Source organism: Pan paniscus, chromosome 14 (assembly GCF_029289425.2).
Source record: "Pan paniscus chromosome 14, NHGRI_mPanPan1-v2.0_pri, whole genome shotgun sequence".
NCBI lineage: Eukaryota > Metazoa > Chordata > Mammalia > Primates > Hominidae > Pan > Pan paniscus.
This window is the reverse complement of record NC_073263.2, coordinates 97,160,135-97,177,723: the sequence shown is the minus strand read 5'-3', so window position 1 is coordinate 97,177,723 and position 17,589 is coordinate 97,160,135. Positions and strand designations below refer to the sequence as shown.

The 17,589-nt window shown below is 44.9% G+C and overlaps 1 protein-coding gene across 2 annotated transcripts in view; it reads left to right on the top strand.

Annotated features, from left to right (window-relative positions):
• Positions 1-689: 689 nt before the first annotated feature.
• DZIP1 (DAZ interacting zinc finger protein 1) overlaps positions 690-17,589 on the top strand; it is a 63,634-nt gene continuing 46,734 nt past the window's right edge. The window contains exons 1-7 of one of the 2 annotated variants that reach the window (XM_003832025.5): positions 690-1,041; positions 1,723-1,820; positions 2,178-2,392; positions 3,194-3,441; positions 3,580-4,140; positions 12,097-12,184; positions 15,310-15,434. In XM_003832025.5, the coding sequence (XP_003832073.4) occupies positions 3,439-3,441; positions 3,580-4,140; positions 12,097-12,184; positions 15,310-15,434 (777 nt within the window). In that variant the 5' untranslated portion in view covers positions 690-1,041; positions 1,723-1,820; positions 2,178-2,392; positions 3,194-3,438. The remainder of the gene's footprint in view (positions 1,042-1,722; positions 1,821-2,177; positions 2,393-3,193; positions 3,442-3,579; positions 4,141-12,096; positions 12,185-15,309; positions 15,435-17,589) is intronic. The other variant, XM_055096907.2, reaches the window with a different exon arrangement.

Here is a 17,589-nt window from a genome sequence, read left to right as displayed (position 1 = left end):
ACTTTTACAACGGCATGTTGGTCCACTAAAAGTTCTGCAGCTACTCCTCTCTAATTTAAAAACTATATATATATATATATATATATATATATGGCTGCATTAGACACTTAGGTTTTGCAAAAGATGCCCTCAAACTTCTCATGATGGTATATACATACGTTCTGGATTACTTGTTACTTAAAAATACTGACTTTTGTCCCACGTGTTCCAATTTTAGGTTACATAAATAAGCACACTACTCCGGGGACCCACATCTCCTTTAATTCAGTGCCTAACTTTCTACCAACAAAGATCCATGCCTTTCATCCTGAAGTGGGCATAACGGAAAGAGACGCAGAAACCTACGTGGGTTTAAATCCTAGAGGGCTTTGGTGAAAAGTCCCTAATCTCAGTTTTCCACGTCACTCAAATGCAGGGCCACATTAGATAGCCTTTTCAAGGTCCTTCGCATCTGCAGACTTCTGTGATTAAAACGCATCTCTTCTTGGAAGATAATTCACCTGAAGCTCCTCTGGGAAATTAGCTTGCTGAGGGCCAGACCAACAACCGGGTAGGAGCGAATCTGGTTTCTCTTTGAAAAGCCTTCCTAGGGTTAGCATCCAGGGCCAGCAACAGAGCGCGCCCCCGAACCACGTGTCTGCGCCAGCTGCCGGATTGGCTGAGCGCATTTTAGCGCTGCGGTCTAGACGCTCGCGGTCCCGCCCAGTTGCCAGAGGAGCCGGGACACCGAGGGAAGAGGCCGGAGGGAGATCACGGAGGGGAGGGGGCGGGAGGGGGGTGGGGTATCCTGAGTCGTCCGTGGTCCGGAGTCTGGAAGGCCCTAGAGCGGCGCCAGTCGACCCGCCTCGCCACAACTTGCCCAGACCAGACACGTTTCATCCTGCGCCCTGCAAGAAGGAGTCGGCCTGCCTCTCTCCGCTTTGCTGCTCCTCGGCCTCCGCGGGCCCGGCCCGCGTCAGCAGCGACCCTGGGGTCTGGGTCCCCTGTGTCGCCCCCGCCCGCCTGCAGCGCCCGGCACCCGCCCAGGAGCGCGCAGCTGGGGTGAGCCGAGACCGGGGATGCGCCAGGCGCCCACAGGAGCCGGTGGCTGACGGGGCATCCCGATACCCGCGAAGCCGGCCCTCCTGCCTCTCCAGGCTGCGAGCCGAGCCTCTGCAGATCCAGCTGGCGTAGCCGCCGCTGCCCCCACTGCCTGTTTGCCTTCCAAGGAAGGGCGCCGAGGTTCCCCTGGAACCCGCGTCTCTCGGCTTTTGTCTGCTGGTTCGGCTGCCCGGCGGTGCCATGCGCCTGGGACCTGAGGCGCCGCGCAAGGCTGGGGGCCCTGCCCGGGATGGGGGAGGGAGGGAACGGGAAAGCATGCCCCCTTCTTTCCTGTTCCGGCCATCTTGTGACCGAGATCCACGCAAGGGGAAAGGGGTGGTCAGCGGCACGACGCCCCACGATGGAGTGTGGCGGCCAACGGAGATGGGTACCTCGGGCCCGCGGGCCTCTGCGCCCAGATCTCAGCGGGGTCGCGCGGGCCACCCCCACGTTCAGCTCTGAAGCCCTTGGCCCAGATCATGGGTTAATCGTTCTAACAGGCCAGAGGCAGCAAAAATAGGAGGGATAAAGGGCCAGGAGCTGATGTTTCCTAAACTAAGCGCCTAAGTCATTCGATCGTTCTTCATTCACGTGTCCATTCAGCAAATTCTGAACGCCTTCTCCGTGCCTGTCCTCTGCTAGGTGCTAGGGACATATACTTGAGCAAGAGAGACCACAGCTCTTGTTCCCGCTGATCCTGCAGCCCAGTGGATGGAGTCCAGAATCTACAGACCTGCCAGGTCGGTGTCTTGATGCTCTTAAACACATGGGGGAAGCTAAGTCTTAGAGCTGACAATTTGTTCTAGATCAGGCAGCAAGTAAATGACAGAATCAAACTTTGAAACTATTTATGTCTTTAGCACTTTTTATGCCTGGTTGCAGGGAATCATTCTTTTTTTCTGAAGGCCAATTAACTTGGACATATGGTTTATTTGAAACCATATGAAGTGCGTGTTTTATTTCCTGGATGTTTTTGCATGGGTTTATTTCTAGTTAATAATATCTTGAAAGTGCTAAATATATTTGATATTACAACTTTGCTTTCAGTTACTCTGAATTGTATTTTCCTTTCTTCTGTTCACATATTTGGATGTTAGGAAAGAAAAAAACATTCCTGATGTCTGGTCCAAGCAGGAATTCCCCGGTGGATTGGGGAATGTCTGGCTTTTCCTCAGCTTATTGATCTCTGTGGTAACCACTGGAGGCCCCCAGAAGACCCATAGAAATGAGAGGCCTGAGGTCTACAAGTCGCTGCTAGAAATATTTTAGCCTCTCCAAAGCCCAGAATGCAGCCCCGACCCAAGTTTGTAAGGTAAATACCATGGCCCCGTAAAACTTGTTGGTAAAGCTGATGTCTAAAATCCCCCTCCATCTGTTTCTACCTTCAGCATTTTGAGAATGTATCCTTTTGGAAAGACAGGTGAAGTATTACATATTTTGGGGAGTTCTTTGGTTTGTACTTTTATCAAAATGTTATATTTAGGCTGCTAACCTACAAAGGAAGAAACACTCCATTTAAAAAGCAACTTGGGTGTCAGAAATCTAGAAAGCCTGCCATCAAATATGATTAACTGCAAATTTCATTTAAAAAACAACTTTATTGAGATATAATAAAAATGTACCCTTAACTTTAAGGACACAATTCGGTGAATTTGGCCAAGTGTATATTGCTGGGTAATCAACACCACAATCAAAATGAAAAACATTTCTGTTATGCCAAAAGCTTCCTCATGCCCTTTTGCAGCGAGTCCCCCTCTATCACATTTAATTATATATATTTTATTGCTTAATGTTTTCTAAATCGTGTGTAAAAGATGAGGATGAATAGATACTACTTATTTTTTCTTTTTCTATTAATGATGGAATGAATAGATATTTCTAATTTCAAAGCCTAAGGCCAGGGCTACAGTGAATAAATAACCAGGGGATGGCAGTTAAGACCAAAGGTTCCCAGGGATGTGGCTCCCCACGCCTGCCTTAGGGACATGGAGTGTCCAGCCCCAAAGGCCAGGGAGGGTGGCGCCCTGGGGAGCCGGTACCCAGGAGGTACCCTCTTCGGGTGAACGGCTGTGTCCACTCGGGCTCGTCCAAGATGTCTTCTCTGGTCCCGCAGGGTTCTGGGTGCACGCTGACCCTGCGCGGGCAGACGCGCCCTTTGCTCCAGGTCCGGACCTGGGCGCTGCTATAGCAACGTCCTGGACGCCCAGACCTTAGGCCGCCGCCGCCGCGGAAGCGAGGAACCCGGCCTTCTCCCGCTCCTGAGGGCTGTGGCGGCGGCGGCCCGGGAGGCGGCCCAGGCAGGGTAAAGACCGCCCGGCTCCTCCTATGCAAGCTGAGGCAGCGGATTGATTTTCAAGCATGGTAAGAGGCGGGAGGCCGGGACGCCCCCGACGGGGATGCTGGGCTGGGGAGAACCGGGGCTTCCCCGGACCCCCAGCTCCCCAGCCTGCCCGCCCCCCATCCCCGCCTCCCGCCGCGCTCTCTTTGTGCCCCCCGCAGCCCTTCCAGAAGCATGTCTACTACCCGCTCACCAGCGGCCCAGAGGGGCCCGACGTCGCTGTGGCCGCCGCCGCCGCGGGTGCGGCCTCCATGGCCTGTGCGCCCCCCAGCGCGGCTTCGGGGCCCCTGCCCTTCTTCCAGTTCAGGCCGCGGCTGGAGAGTGTGGACTGGCGGCGGCTGAGCGCCATCGACGTGGACAAGGTGGCGGGGGCTGTGGACGTGCTGACGCTGCAGGAGAACATCATGAACATCACCTTCTGCAAGCTGGAAGACGAGAAGTGCCCACACTGCCAGTCGGGGGTGGACCCGGTGCTGCTGAAGCTCATCCGTCTGGCGCAGTTCACCATCGAGTACTTGCTGCACTCACAAGAGTTCCTCACCTCGCAGCTGCACACCCTGGAGGAGCGGCTGCGCCTGAGCCACTGTGACAGCGAGCAGAGCAAGAAGCTGCTCACCAAGCAGGCGGGGGAGATCAAGACGCTCAAGGAAGAGTGCAAACGCAGGAAGAAGATGATCTCCACCCAGCAGCTGATGATCGAGGCCAAAGCCAACTATTACCAGGTGGGCAGCTGTGTGTGAGCACGATTCATAATCCAGTAAACAACTCAGTTCCCATTTGATAGGCCTGTCCCGTATCACCACTCTTTCTTCTTAAAGATTTATATTGTATATCAGAAGACACAGTATATTTAAGCAAAAACAGTCATTTTAACCAACAAATGTCATGGTTCATTACCTTCTGCAGACAATCGGGATTAATAATTAAACAACAAATGTCGTCTGTGGTGCTTTATGGAAGTTATCTAAATGTTGGTTGTTGAAACACTTTCCTCCTCCGAATCAACCTCATCATGAAAAAACCATATACAAATTGCTGTTGAAGCCAGTCCCCAAACGATGCAGAATGTTTAAATTTGTAGGGTCTTTTTCTCATTTTTATAAATTTTGAAATACTTTCAAACTGACAGAAAAGTTGCCAGGAGACTGTAAGGAATTTTCATACGCCCTTCACCCAGATTCCCCCATTATTAACATTTTCCACAGTCCCTCTATTTCTGTATACATATTATTATTACTTTTGAACCATTTCACAGTGAGTTGCAGATCCTAAATATTTCGATGTGTATATTTTCTAAGAACAAGAACATTCACTTACATAACAGTATTTAAAGAATAAAATATTTTTATCTTCTGGTCTTAATCTTCTACTGTTTTGGGTTAGACATTGAGTCCAAGATAAATATTGCAATTTTTGAGTATAACATAAACCAATGTATTTTTTTTTTATTGACTAGTTGGAGGAAGTGCAGAAGGTATAAACAATGATTGAGAAAGATATTGAAGTAAGCAACAGATTAACAAGATTGATGTCATGCCCTTACTTTCTAGTCCTTTCGGCTGACTATGGCTTAAAAGGCCTCACTGGATTTAGGAATAGTGGAGCTGATGCATGAATGCTGGAGAGAACTGGGTGCAGGGCAGAGAAAATGGTGCAGTTAATATTGCTCAGGACTGACCCAGCAGGAGTGTTGAGTGTTCTTAAGATAGGGGAACAGTGGCCGGGTGCAGTGGCTCACACCTGTAATCCCAGCACTTTGGGAGGCCGAGGCGGGCGGATCACAAGGTCAGGAGATTGAGACCCGAGACCATCCTGGCTAACATGGTGAAACCCCGTGTCTACTAAAAATACCAAAATTCGCTGGGCGTGGTGGCGTGTGCCTGTAGTCCCAGCTACTTGGGAGGCTGAGGCAGGAGAATCGCTTAAACCCAGGAGGCGGAAGTTGCAGTGAGCCAAGATAGCGCCACTGCACTCCAGCCTGGCAACAGAGTGAGAATCCATCTCAAAAAATAAAAATAAATAAAAATAAAAAAGATAAGGGAACAATTAGGAATATTATTAGAAGGACTTAGTGTTTGGTCTTGGGTAGACAACCCTAAGGTATAATCTTCAAATGACACTGGGCATTGCTAATTGCTTATTTGTTTCATAAATGCTGCTTAAAAATTAAATATTTACAAATAGTGCTAAGATGGTTTTTTTCTTGTGCAACAAATATAATGGATTCTATTTAAACATTTTTAAAGATTTATTATAGTCCAGCTTTAGCGGCCATCTAGTGAAATGTTAAAACCTCTAACATACAGAAATTGTATGTTTATAAACTTTTTTTTTCCTTTTTTGGGGTTACTATAGAAATAGCTGTTATAAGAGAAGATTTTCTTTCTTTCTCTTTCTCTCTCTCTCTCTTTTTTTTTTTTTTGAGATGGAGTCTCACTCTGTCGCCCAGGCTGGCATGCAGGGGTGCGGTCTTGGCTCACTGCAGCCTCCTTCTCCCGCGTTCAAGCGATTTTCCCACCTCAGCTTCTCGAGTAGCTGGGACTACAGGTGTGCACCACCATGCCCAGCTAATTTTTGTATTTTTAGTAGAGACGAGGTTTCACCGTGTTGGCCAGGCTGGTCTCAAACTCCTGACCTCAAGTGATCCACCCGCCTCAGCCTCCCAAAATGCTGGGATTACAGACGTGAGCCACCACACCTGGCCTAAGAGAAGATTTTCAAATGTGAATGATAAGTAATGATTAAAAGGTAATGACTCAATTTATCAAATGAGTGACACCTACTACTTTTTCAGCTACCAGACCTTGGCAAGTTGCTCAACCTCCCTGTGCCTCAGTTTCTACTCTGTGAAATGGGAATATTAATTGTACCTACCATATAGCAGTTGTTAATGGGGACTGAATGACTTAGTGCATAGACTGTGCTTAGAGCAGTGCTTGGCATGTATTTAGTTATTGTTTTAGCTAATACCTGGGAATGAGGGAAAAACGTTTTGTGGCATGACAAATACTAAAGCTGACTTAACTACAAAATGTGAACAATCATATGACTGCTATCATGTGAGTTTTTCTTTCTTCCCCTATACAGAAAATCCAAAGCCTAGACTCCTTGTTCTGACACAATGATTGGGTCCACTGCATTATCAGTTTTACCTTTGAGAAATTGTGGTCTCATTCTCATTCTCATACCACTTCTCTTTGTCTCTATTCCCTTTGCTTTAAGAAATCATAAGAACTGAGTAGCTGAGATAAAAAAAAATTAAAGATGCCTGTTCTTAAAGGCTTGAACACACAGACAGACACACGCACGCACCCTAATGGGTTTTTCCCCCATGGGGTGTGCGTGTGTGTGTGTGTGTGTGTGTGTGTTGTGTATAAGGGGGGTAGTGATGGCAATGTGTAAGGTCTTTTTCCTCTATTTTATTTAAAAAATTTTAAATGCAGAAAAATTAAAACAACAATATAGTGAATACCCATATATGGGGGATTTTAAAAGAAAAATCTCATTGATTTTCAAATAAAAATTAGTATTGAAATATTATAAACATACAAAAAAGTGCATAGACTAATGTAAGACATACCATATACCTACCTCTTAGATTTAACTGAGGTTAGGCTGGGCGCAGTGGCTCATACCTGTAATCCCAGCACTTTGGGAGGCCAAGGCAGGCAGATCATATGAGATCAGGAGTTCAAGAGAAGCCTGGCCAACATGGTATAACCCCATCTCTACTAAAAATACAAAAATTAGCCAGGTGTGGTGGCGCATACCTGTAATCCCAGCTACTTGGGAGGCTGAAGCAGGAGAATCACTTAAACCCAGGAGGTGGAGGTTGCAATGAGCTGGGATCACGCCATTGCTCTCCATCCTGGGTGACAAGAGCAAAACTCCATCTCAAAAAAAAAAAAAAAAAAGGTTGAACTCAGGTTAGCATTTTGCTATATTTCCAAGATAGCAAAATGTTTAAAGAGTTTTAAGCATCTTAGAAATAAATAATTTTCCCTTCCTCGATTCTCAGAGAAAATCTTTGTTTGACTATATCCTTCCTATTTATGTTTATGAACATATAAAATATTTTTATGAACATATGTATTCATAAGACAGTGTTTTTAAGTTTGAAAATTTTCTATAAATGATATTATACTTATAGATCTGTACTAATCTGCCAAGGCTGCCATAAAAATAACACAGGTTAGATGGTTTAAACAACAGAAATGTATTTTCTCACAGTTCTGGAGGCTGGAAGTCGAAGATCAAGGTGTCAACAGGGATGGTTCCTGGTGAGGCCTCTCTTCCTGGCTTGTAAACAGCCACCTTCTTGCTATGTCCTCATCACATGGCCTTTTCTGTGTTTGGAGAGAGAGAGAGAGAGAGAGAGAGAGATCGCTAATGTCTCTCTCTCTCTTTTTCTTTTTTTAAAGTGAAGGGGTCTTGCTATGTGCCCAGGCTGGCCTTAAACTCCTAGGCTCAAATATTCCTTCCGCCTCAGCCTTGCAAGTAGCTGGGACTACAGGTGTGAGCCACTGTGCCACACTTACCCTATCAGATTAGGCCCCCCGCCTTATGATCTTATTTAACCTTAATTATCTCATTAAAGGCCTCATCTCCAAACACAGTCACAGTGGGAGTCAGGGCTTCTCTCCCGGTTTCGAGAGTTACACTATCCAGGTTGGTAATATTCACATTCTCTTACTCAGCCATAATGTCTTACTTGTTTTTTTCCATTGGTTTTATATTTATGTGCTCATTCAAAATCCTTTCACCTCAACATCTCCATTCTTGAATTTCTCATTTTGAATTATCTCTTAATTCATAGGATTGTCAAAATGATTTTTCTTACCCAGAAGGCCCAAGAGTTCTGCATTTCTTCAACTCTATCAAGTTTGAAAGACATATTGGATGAAGAATATTCTTAGTCACACTTTCCCTCTGAACTTTTTGATGTGGTTCCTTTGTCTTCTGGCAGTAAATGTTGCTGTGAGAAGTTTGAGGGTGGCCTAAAGCTTTTCTTCTTGTGAGTGACTTGCTTTTTCTGCCTGCATGACTGAAGAGTCCCTTCTTTCTGCTTGAAGCCTAGTAGCTTTCTAGGGTATGTCTTGGTGTTGAGTGTTCTGTATCAGTTTTCCCTGGAACCTGGTGAATTCTTAATCTGCAGATTCAGCTTTCATTGCACTTCAGAGAAACACTCTTGTATTCAGTCTTTAAATTTTGTTTCATTTTTGGCTTCTCTACTTCTGGGAAACCAGTTACCTTTATGCAGTATTGATTTTGTGCATTAGTTCTCCGTACTCTTTGGTTTCTTTCTCATTGCTTTAATCCTTTCCTTCTAATCTGCATTCACTGTGATAAATTATGTCAGCCTTTCCTTTAGTGAGCAAGTCAGTTTTCAACAGTGTCTCTTTTATTCCTTGCTTTTTCTTTTCTTTTCTTTTTTTCTTTTTCTTTTCTTTTGTTTTTTTGAGTCAAGGTCTCGTTTTGTCACCATGGCCCCGAGTGCAGTGGCGCAATCTTGTCTCACTGCAACCTCCACTTCCCGGGTTCAAGCGATTCTCTGGCCTCAGCCTCCCAAGTAGCTGGGATCACAGGCATGTGCTACCACACCTGGCTAATTTTTGTACTTTTAGTAGAGACAGGGTTTCGCCACGTTGGCCAGGCTGGTCTCAAACTCCTGACCTCAGGTGATCCACCCACCTTGGCCTCCCAAAGTGCTGGGATTACAGGCGTGAGCTACTGCACCCGGCCCTATTCCTTGCTTTTTCTTATTTATTTGTTCTGCAATGATGTTTCGGATCTTTTTTTTTTTTTTTTTTGTATTTTATCTTTCTTTTTAAACTCATTCTGGTTTTTTAAAAAATCATATCATTTTTATAGAATGTATGCTACTCTTATGTTCTGTGATGTGAATAGATTGTGAAGAACATCTTTAGATTCCTTTCTTAATTTATAGATCCCCTGCAGTAAGCTTTATCTTTGAATGCCATGTTTTTCTTTCCTTTTCCTCCCTCCCTCCCTCCCTTCCTTCCTTCTTCCTACCTTCCCTCTTTCCTTCCCTCTTTCCCTCCCTACCTCCTTACCTCCCTACCTTTTTTTCCCCTCCTCCCTTTGACAGGGTGGTGTGTTTGCATCCTCTCCATCAACACTGTGCATTTCTCTCATCTTACACTTACATGGGCAGCCCTGCTGAAGCATTCTACTTGCCCTGATAGAGTGGCCGTATTGCAGTTTGAAGGCTGGATGGTCTCTGTCTCTGTTAGGAACAGTATCGTTAGAACACCTTCTGGCAACATGTGAACTCTGGGGTGGGGTGGGGAGAGAGGGAGGCATAGCTTCCTCTTCCTTTCCTTTCTCCAGTGCTGTACACAGCCCGAGAGCCTCTATGACTTACATCAGAGCTGGTGTGAGGGGTCCCTAAAGTTCTATAGGTGAACCAAAGCTGTCATGAGCCCGGGAGGTTGAAGAGATGCTTTAGGGATTCTCTGAGATGCAATATCAAGAAATATACCAGAATATGACTGGGCACCATGGGTTACACCTGTAATTCCAGCACTTTGGGAGGCCAAGGTGGGTGGATCATTTGAGGTTAAGAGTTCGTGCCCAGCCTGGCCAACATGGTGAAACTCCCTCTCTACTAAAAATACAAAAATTAGCTGGGAGTGGTGGCGGGCACCTGTAATCTCAGCTACTCAGGAGGCTGTGGCAGGAGAATCGCTTGAACCTGGGAGGTTAAAGCTGCAGTGAGCCATGATTGCGCCACTGTACTCCAGCCTGGGTGACAGAGGGAGACACTTTAAAAAAAAAAAAAAAAGGAAATATGCAGAATGTTAGTTTTAGAAACCAAAGCCTGAAGTCTGGATGCAGTTACACTGATTAAGAGTAAGGCAGCATGGTGAACAAAAGAACATGTTCAGTGACACAATGGGCATGAAAAGAGCAAAATCCAAATGGAGGGAAACTCTGCAGGACAAGCTTCAGCCCCTTCAGCAAAAGGATAGCAAGGAAAAAAAAGAGGTGGAGGGGAAACCTATAGACTAAAAGAGTGTTAAGAGACATAACCATCAGTTACAGCATAGGGATAGGGTCTTATTTGGATCCAGTTATTAATAATTATTCCAAAACAAACCGAATGTTTTTTCTAAGACAGTATGTGAAATATTAGGGAAAAATAATCAAATTAACAAAAATTAAAAATTATCCAAATAGTTGAATATTTGTTTTTTAAAAAGGATTTAATTTTTATATTTTATAAGGTAGAATAATGGTATTATGATTTGTGTTAAAGTCCTGTCTTCCTTTTAGAGATACATTCTGAAATATTTACAAATGAAATATATAATATCCGGGATTTACTTCAGAGTAATCCAGGGGTGAGTATATAGATGAAACAAATGGGATTTTTGCTTAAAATTTCAATCAGTGTAAAAGTAGAAAAACAGAGGTATACGTGGAATTGACTTCTTTTTTCTCAAAAAATTTATTTTAATAGGTTATACTTCCAAGCTTTTGTTCATTCATATATTAAGCCTGTGTTCTGGGGAGAAAGCTAGAGGCCCTGCCCTCAGAAATCTATATTCTAAAACCTGGAGGGACTGGGCTGGAGACAATAAACAAGTGAAGTACATAAATGTGAAAATATTAGCCGTGAGATGTATGAGGATGAAAAGAAGACTACGTGATGTGACAGAGACTGTGACAGGCAGGAGGATCTTGAGGATCTTGTTGAGGACATGCTGTCATCCTCAGCGTGGAAGATGCTTGATGAATGACATCTTGAATGTCAGGAGAAGGTGCCAGCCATGGGAGGAGGGTCTGGATAAGATCAGGCAGGGGCAACAGTGAATGCAGAGGCTCTGAGATTGGCATGCCTGCAGGACAGAAAGAAGGCTGGTGTGGCTGGAGTGGCAGGGGCAGGTTGTTGTTGATAGAGTGGAAGCTGTCAGTCTAACAAGAGCAGCATCAGGGGCTCCAGAAAGCAGCAGAAGGGCTCCTTTAATTGTCAAGAGGTAGTTTTCACTGCCTTGTCTTCAGTTTGGGAGGAATGCCCTGGTTTTATTTTTTATTTATTTACTTATATTTTTACTTTTTGTAGAGATGGGCTCTCGCCATGTTGCCCAGGCTGGTCTCGAACCCCTGACTCAAGTGACCCCCCAACTGCCTTCGGCCTCCTAAGTGCTGGGATTACAGGCATGAGCCACCGCACCCAGCCTGGTTTCATATCTCGCCTATTAGTCATGCTTTCAGTATCTCTTGCTAGGATGGTATCGTTCAGCGAGAAAGCGCCCAAGAGGTAATGCTTCAGGTACCTGAATTTTTTTTTTTTTTTTGAGATGGAGTCTCGCTCTGTTGTCCAGGCTGGAGTGCAGTGGTGCAATCTCAGCTCACTGCAGCCTCTGCCTCCTGGGTTCAAGTGATTCTCTTCCCTCAGTCTCCCTAGTAGCTGGGACTACAGGCACACGCCACTATACCTAATTTTGTATTTTTTAGTGGAGATGGGGTTTCACCGTGTTGGCCAGGCTGGTCTCAAACTCCTAACCTTGGGTGATCTGCCTACCTTGGCCTCCTAAAGTGCTGGGATTACAGGCGTGAGCCACAGTGCCTGGCCAGGTACCTGAATTTTAATTGCAATTAAGTGGGACGACAGTCGTTACAGACACTTGGATTTGTTGCTCTCTCCTTTTCAGTGCCATTTTTGTGACAAGGCCTTTATGAACCAAGCTTTTCTACAAAGTCACATTCAACGCCGCCACACTGAAGAAAATTCTCGTTTTGGTGAGTAATGAGTTCTGTTTGAAAGCTCTTTTCTTCCTGCTCCCTTTTTCTTTTGGCAATGAGACTTGGTCCAGTGCATTTCCCAGTCCTCTTAAAAGAAGCATCACGGTCCCTGTCAATTCAGTAAGTAAATATGGAGCCCTCAGGAGGTGCATACAGTGCACCAGGTGCTGGAGATACAGCCACAAGCTGAACGGAGAAGCCCCACTCTCTCTCGAGTTTTACATTCTAAAGGGGGTTGAGGAGACACATTTAAACAGATAAATGAGTAATTAAACAGACAAATGAGTAATTCTTCTCAAATGGTGGCAAATGCGATGAAGATCATAGCGCAGGACAATGGGGTAGAGAGTGACTCCAGGTGGGGTGAAAGTCTCAGAAAAGTGTGTCACAGGCCAAGGAACACTGACTGTAAGGGGCGTGAGGTGTGCTGGGATGATGTATTTGAGGAAGAGAAGGGCTGGTGGAATGGAATAGAATAGGTGAGGTGATGGTGTGTGGTGAGGCTGAAGCGCTGGGGGCCTGATCACAGGAAGCCGTGAAGGCGTGGGCTGGAATGTGGAGTTTTTATATGCGTAAGGTGGAGCCACTGGAGGATTTTAGGTACGGGAAGGGCATGATCTAATTAATGTGTACCTTAGCATGACCCTTCTAGCTATGGATAGAGACTAGACTGTTGGCGCGACAGTGGAAGCAGTGGATGAGTGAGGGGAGGGGGCTGCAATCGCAGCCGAGGTGAGAGAGACGGGGGCCTGGACCAGCTTTGTCCCCAGGCAGGTGGGCAGGTGAAGTTGTAACAGATAAGTTGTGGACCCAGAAGCTACAGAGGACCCTGGGTTTCTGTCCTCCATGTTTGGGTGAATGGTGATGCTTTCTGTGATGGAGGGCCAGGGTCGGGAGGCAATTTCAAGGAGGAAGAGGGCTGAGAGTTTGTACTTGCCATGGGTGCGTTTACATCACATGTGCAACAGACATGCAGGTGGGGGTACTGAAGGGCTGCAGCTTAAGGTGGAGACCCAGGCTGGAGATTTAAATCTGGGAATCACTGGAGTAGAGCTGGTCTGGCTGAGGTCACCTAGATAGAGAAGAGAAAGTGATGAGGTCAGCCCCAAGGTCTTCCCAATGCTAGGAGCTCAGAAAGAGCAGCAGCAGAGAGTGAGGAATAGTCTCTAGCAAAGCTAGAGGGAAACCTGGGGAGTGTGTTGTCATGGAAACCAAGGGAAAAGTATTTCACAGAGGAGGCAGTGGTCAGTCATATCAAATGCTCCTGAGGTACAGAGTAAGATGAAGACTGACAATGGACGGCTGTTGTCAAGACGGTTGTTGGTGACCTTGGCACAGCAGCTTCAGTAGACAGATGGGGACAAAAGTCTGATTCCCCTGAACTGAGCTGAGTATCATGAGGGAGTGGTCCTACTGTATCCAGACATTGGTTTCAATAACACTTATTGGGAAGGAAAGCAGAGACATGAGGCTTCATCTGGACAGAAATGTGAGACCCAGGGACAACTTTGTTTCATTTGATGTGGGAGATACGAAGATGTGTTTGGGTGCGCACCACCGACAATATAGATGGTATGCAAAATGAAGACGCAAGAGAGGGGAGGGGACTCTGAGGCTTACCAAGGAGCCAGGTTTTCTACCATTGAAGTATTCTCAAAAGCAAAGAATGTAAGGGCTCTTTCTCCATGGGGAGATCAAAGCTTCCTGCACATTGCCACAGTAACCCACAGAAATTCTTATTTTTATCGTTTTTTTTTTTTTTTTTTTTTGAGATGGAATCTCCCCCTGTGGCCCAAGCTGGAGTGCAGTGGTGCCATCTTGGCTCGCTGCAACCTCCTCCTCCTGGGTTCAAGTGATTCTGTTGCTTCAGCCTCCCAAGTAGCTGGGACTACGGGCACCCACTACCACACCTGGCTAGTTTTTGTATTTCTTTTTTTTCTTAGTAGAGATTGGGGTTTTGCTATGTTGCCCAGGCTGGTCTCGAACTCCTGGCCTCAAGTAATTCATCCCCCTTGGACTACCAAAGGGCTGGGATTACAGGCGTGAGCCACTGTGCCCGACCTCATTCTGATCTTAAATCTTCTCATTATCTAGACGTGGGTACTTGGCTTATATACTCAGTACCTGCATTTCCCTCCAGTTTGGGCCAGGTTGTTTCCATTCTTGCCCATTTCAGTTAAATAGATTACTTAGGAAATAGCTAAGCTTCGTAGAAACAAAAATAACAGCATAATAATCTCATTAATAAGTCTTGAATCACTGATAAAATTTAGCAATATTTTGGAAAGATGAAATATTTTAATTAATCTACCATTCTTCAGCGTGAAACTGACCTTCTTTCTCTTCTGTTTCAGTATCTTATTCTAACTCATACTCGTTTCAGAGAGGGTTTCAGACTCTGAAAAGAGTATTATTTCTTCAGGTCATCTTTGAGATTCTGACTTTCTACTTTGGTTTCCATACCTTTCATGTCTACACTCACAGACACATGTACATCCATTCAGTCATGTGTACATCTGCATGTAAGTACATGTACATAAGTATTCTTCCTTTCGCTTGTTGCTTCCTTTTACAACTTTTCAGTACCTCACTTCTACCCCAGTTGATAGACTATGGCCCAAGTTTGCATTTTGAATGCCCCCCAAGTCCTCTGCTTGTATTAGCACTGATGGGGTCCTCAGAAGAGTTCAGCGGGCACCTAAAGGATGGTGACCACAGAGATTTCAGGATGGTGGTGCCTGCAGAGGAAGCTGTTGTTTGCCTTCTGTGATTGAGACAGGCACCTCTAAGAAAAGCCCAGAGTGCCACTGGGTCAAAGCACCCTGTATTATTCCTTGTTACCATTATTGCTCCCTGAAGAGGGCTCTCATGTGTCTCTGTAGGATAATCCAACCTCAACACAGTGGCTGAAAGAATCTGCTAAAAAATAATTCAGTGCCCCAAAATACACTGGGCTCCAAATAAACTAAAGAGCAAAAATTGGCTCATGTGGCATGAAACAAGTAATCGTATCCCAAGTAAGAGAACAGTTTCCTTCGTGTTAGCAACAGGACTGTACCCCATAAGTTTCCAGGTACATTTGGTAAGAGATGGTGTTTTAACACGATTTTCTGTTGCAACAGAGTATCAGAAAAATGCACAGATTGAGAAGCTCCGGAGTGAGATCGTCGTATTGAAGGAAGAGCTGCAGCTCACCAGGTCTGAGCTAGAGGCTGCACACCATGCCAGTGCGGTCAGATTCTCCAAGGTACCAGGCAGAATTCTGTGGTATTTTAATTACAATTAACTGTATGTAATTCAATTATGCCATGGACTCTAATAAACAGAGGACACTTAAGAGTTTGTGAATTTGACAAGATGATTGCATTTTTAATTGCCAATCTACTCTTTAGTATCTTACTACAAAGCACATCACTGGAAATATATTTCTCTATTTTTTGAAAGCCTTTTAGAAAATTGAGGTGGAATTCATATAACACACAATTAACTTTCTAAAATTTTGCTTAGAATAGAAGTCTGACACTTCTCATTCTCACTGGGCTAAAGTCAAGGTGTCAGGAGGACCATGTGCCTTGGTAGAGGCTATAGAACAGAATATTTCTTGCTTATTTGGTTGCTGGCAGAGTTCAGTTCCTGGCAGGTGTAGACCAGAGGTCTACACTTTCTTCCAGGCTGTCCATTGAGGGAGGGCTGCTCCTAATTTCCTTGTGAGGCTCCCCATACTCTTGGGCTCCTGACCCTCTTCCTCCATACTCAAAGCCACCAACAGAGGGTTGAGTCTCCCTCATGCTTCCGATCTGTTTCCTTTTTTCTTTTTTCTCATCTGTGTGACCCTTGTGTCAGCCCATTGGGTGCTTGGAATGACTTGTTCAGAGATACTTGGGGTGATGAAGGGCCCAAGAGGAAAGAGGCCCGTGATTCGTTGAGTTCTCACTTCTGTGGGTCACTGTGAGTACACCGTGGGCACCATGTATGCCATTGTTTATCCAACAGAGGGTTGACCTTGGTGTACCTAATGGAGAGAGTAAGGCCATCAAAGAGCATTTATTTCCTTGTGACTGTTGGAGTGACAGTGTGCTCGGCTCTTCCTTGTTTCCCCCATGGGGACAGCAAGTGTGACTTTCTAGGGATAACAGCAGTCATTTCACAGAATCATTGACAGAGACTTCTGTCTTCCACATGGGCTCATTCTTTCTCTCTCTTTTTAAATTGTAATATACCTATAACGTAAAATTTGTGATTTTAACTATTTTTAAGTGTACAGTTTGGTAGTGTTGAGTATATTCACATTGTTATACAGCCAATCTCCAGAACTGTTTTATATTGAAAAACTGAAACTCTACCCATTAAACAACAGTGCTCCACTCCCACCTCCTTCCAGCTACTTTCCCTCTCTGTGATTTTGCCTGCTCTAGATACCTCATATGAATGGAAGCATAGAGTATTTGTCTTTTTGTCATCATTGGCTTATTTTACTCAGCATAATGTCCTCAAAGTTTATCTATGTTGTAGTGTGTGCCAGAATTTCCTTCCTTTTTCAGGCTGAATGATAGTTCATGGTATATGTATGTATACCACATTTTGCTTATTCATCTGTTATTGGACACTTGGGTTGCTTCCACTTCTTAACTATTATGACTGATGCTGCTATGAACAAGGGTATACCAACATCTCTTTTAGACAGTCATTTTACAGTGTACAATCCAGTAGCGTTTAGTGTATTCACAATATTGTGCAACTACCATCTCTCTAGTTTCAAAACTTTCAACACCCCAGAAAAATAACCCATACCCATTAAATAATCACTCCTACTACCCTTGTCTCCTGGTAACCACGAATCTTTTTATGTCTATGAATTTTCCTATTCAGTATATATCTTTTAAAAAAAATATGTAGACCAGGTGTGGTGGCTCACAACTGTAATCCCAGTATTTTGGGAGGCCAAGACGGGAGGATTGCTCGAGCCCAGGAGTTCAAGACCAGTCTGCACAACATGGTGAGACCCTGTCTCTACAAAAAATTAAAAAATTAACTGAGTGTGGTGGCATGCACTTGTGGTCCCAGCTACTCAGGAGGCTGAGGAGGGAGGAAGATGGCTTGAGTCCAGGAGGTCAACGCTGCAGTGAACTGTGTTCACGCCACTGCACCCCATTTGGCTACAGAATGAGACCCCATCTGAAAAAAAAAAAAGTAATGTGTGACCTTTTGTGTCTGGCTTTTTTCACTTAGCATGATGTTCTTGAGGTTCATCTAAGTCGTAACATGTATCAGTACTTCGTTCTGTCTTGCTAATATTCCATTGTATGTATGTATGCATATACAATTTGTTTATCCAGTCATCCATTGAAGGACATTTGATTTATTTTCACCTTTTGGCTCTAATGAATAATGCTACTATAAAC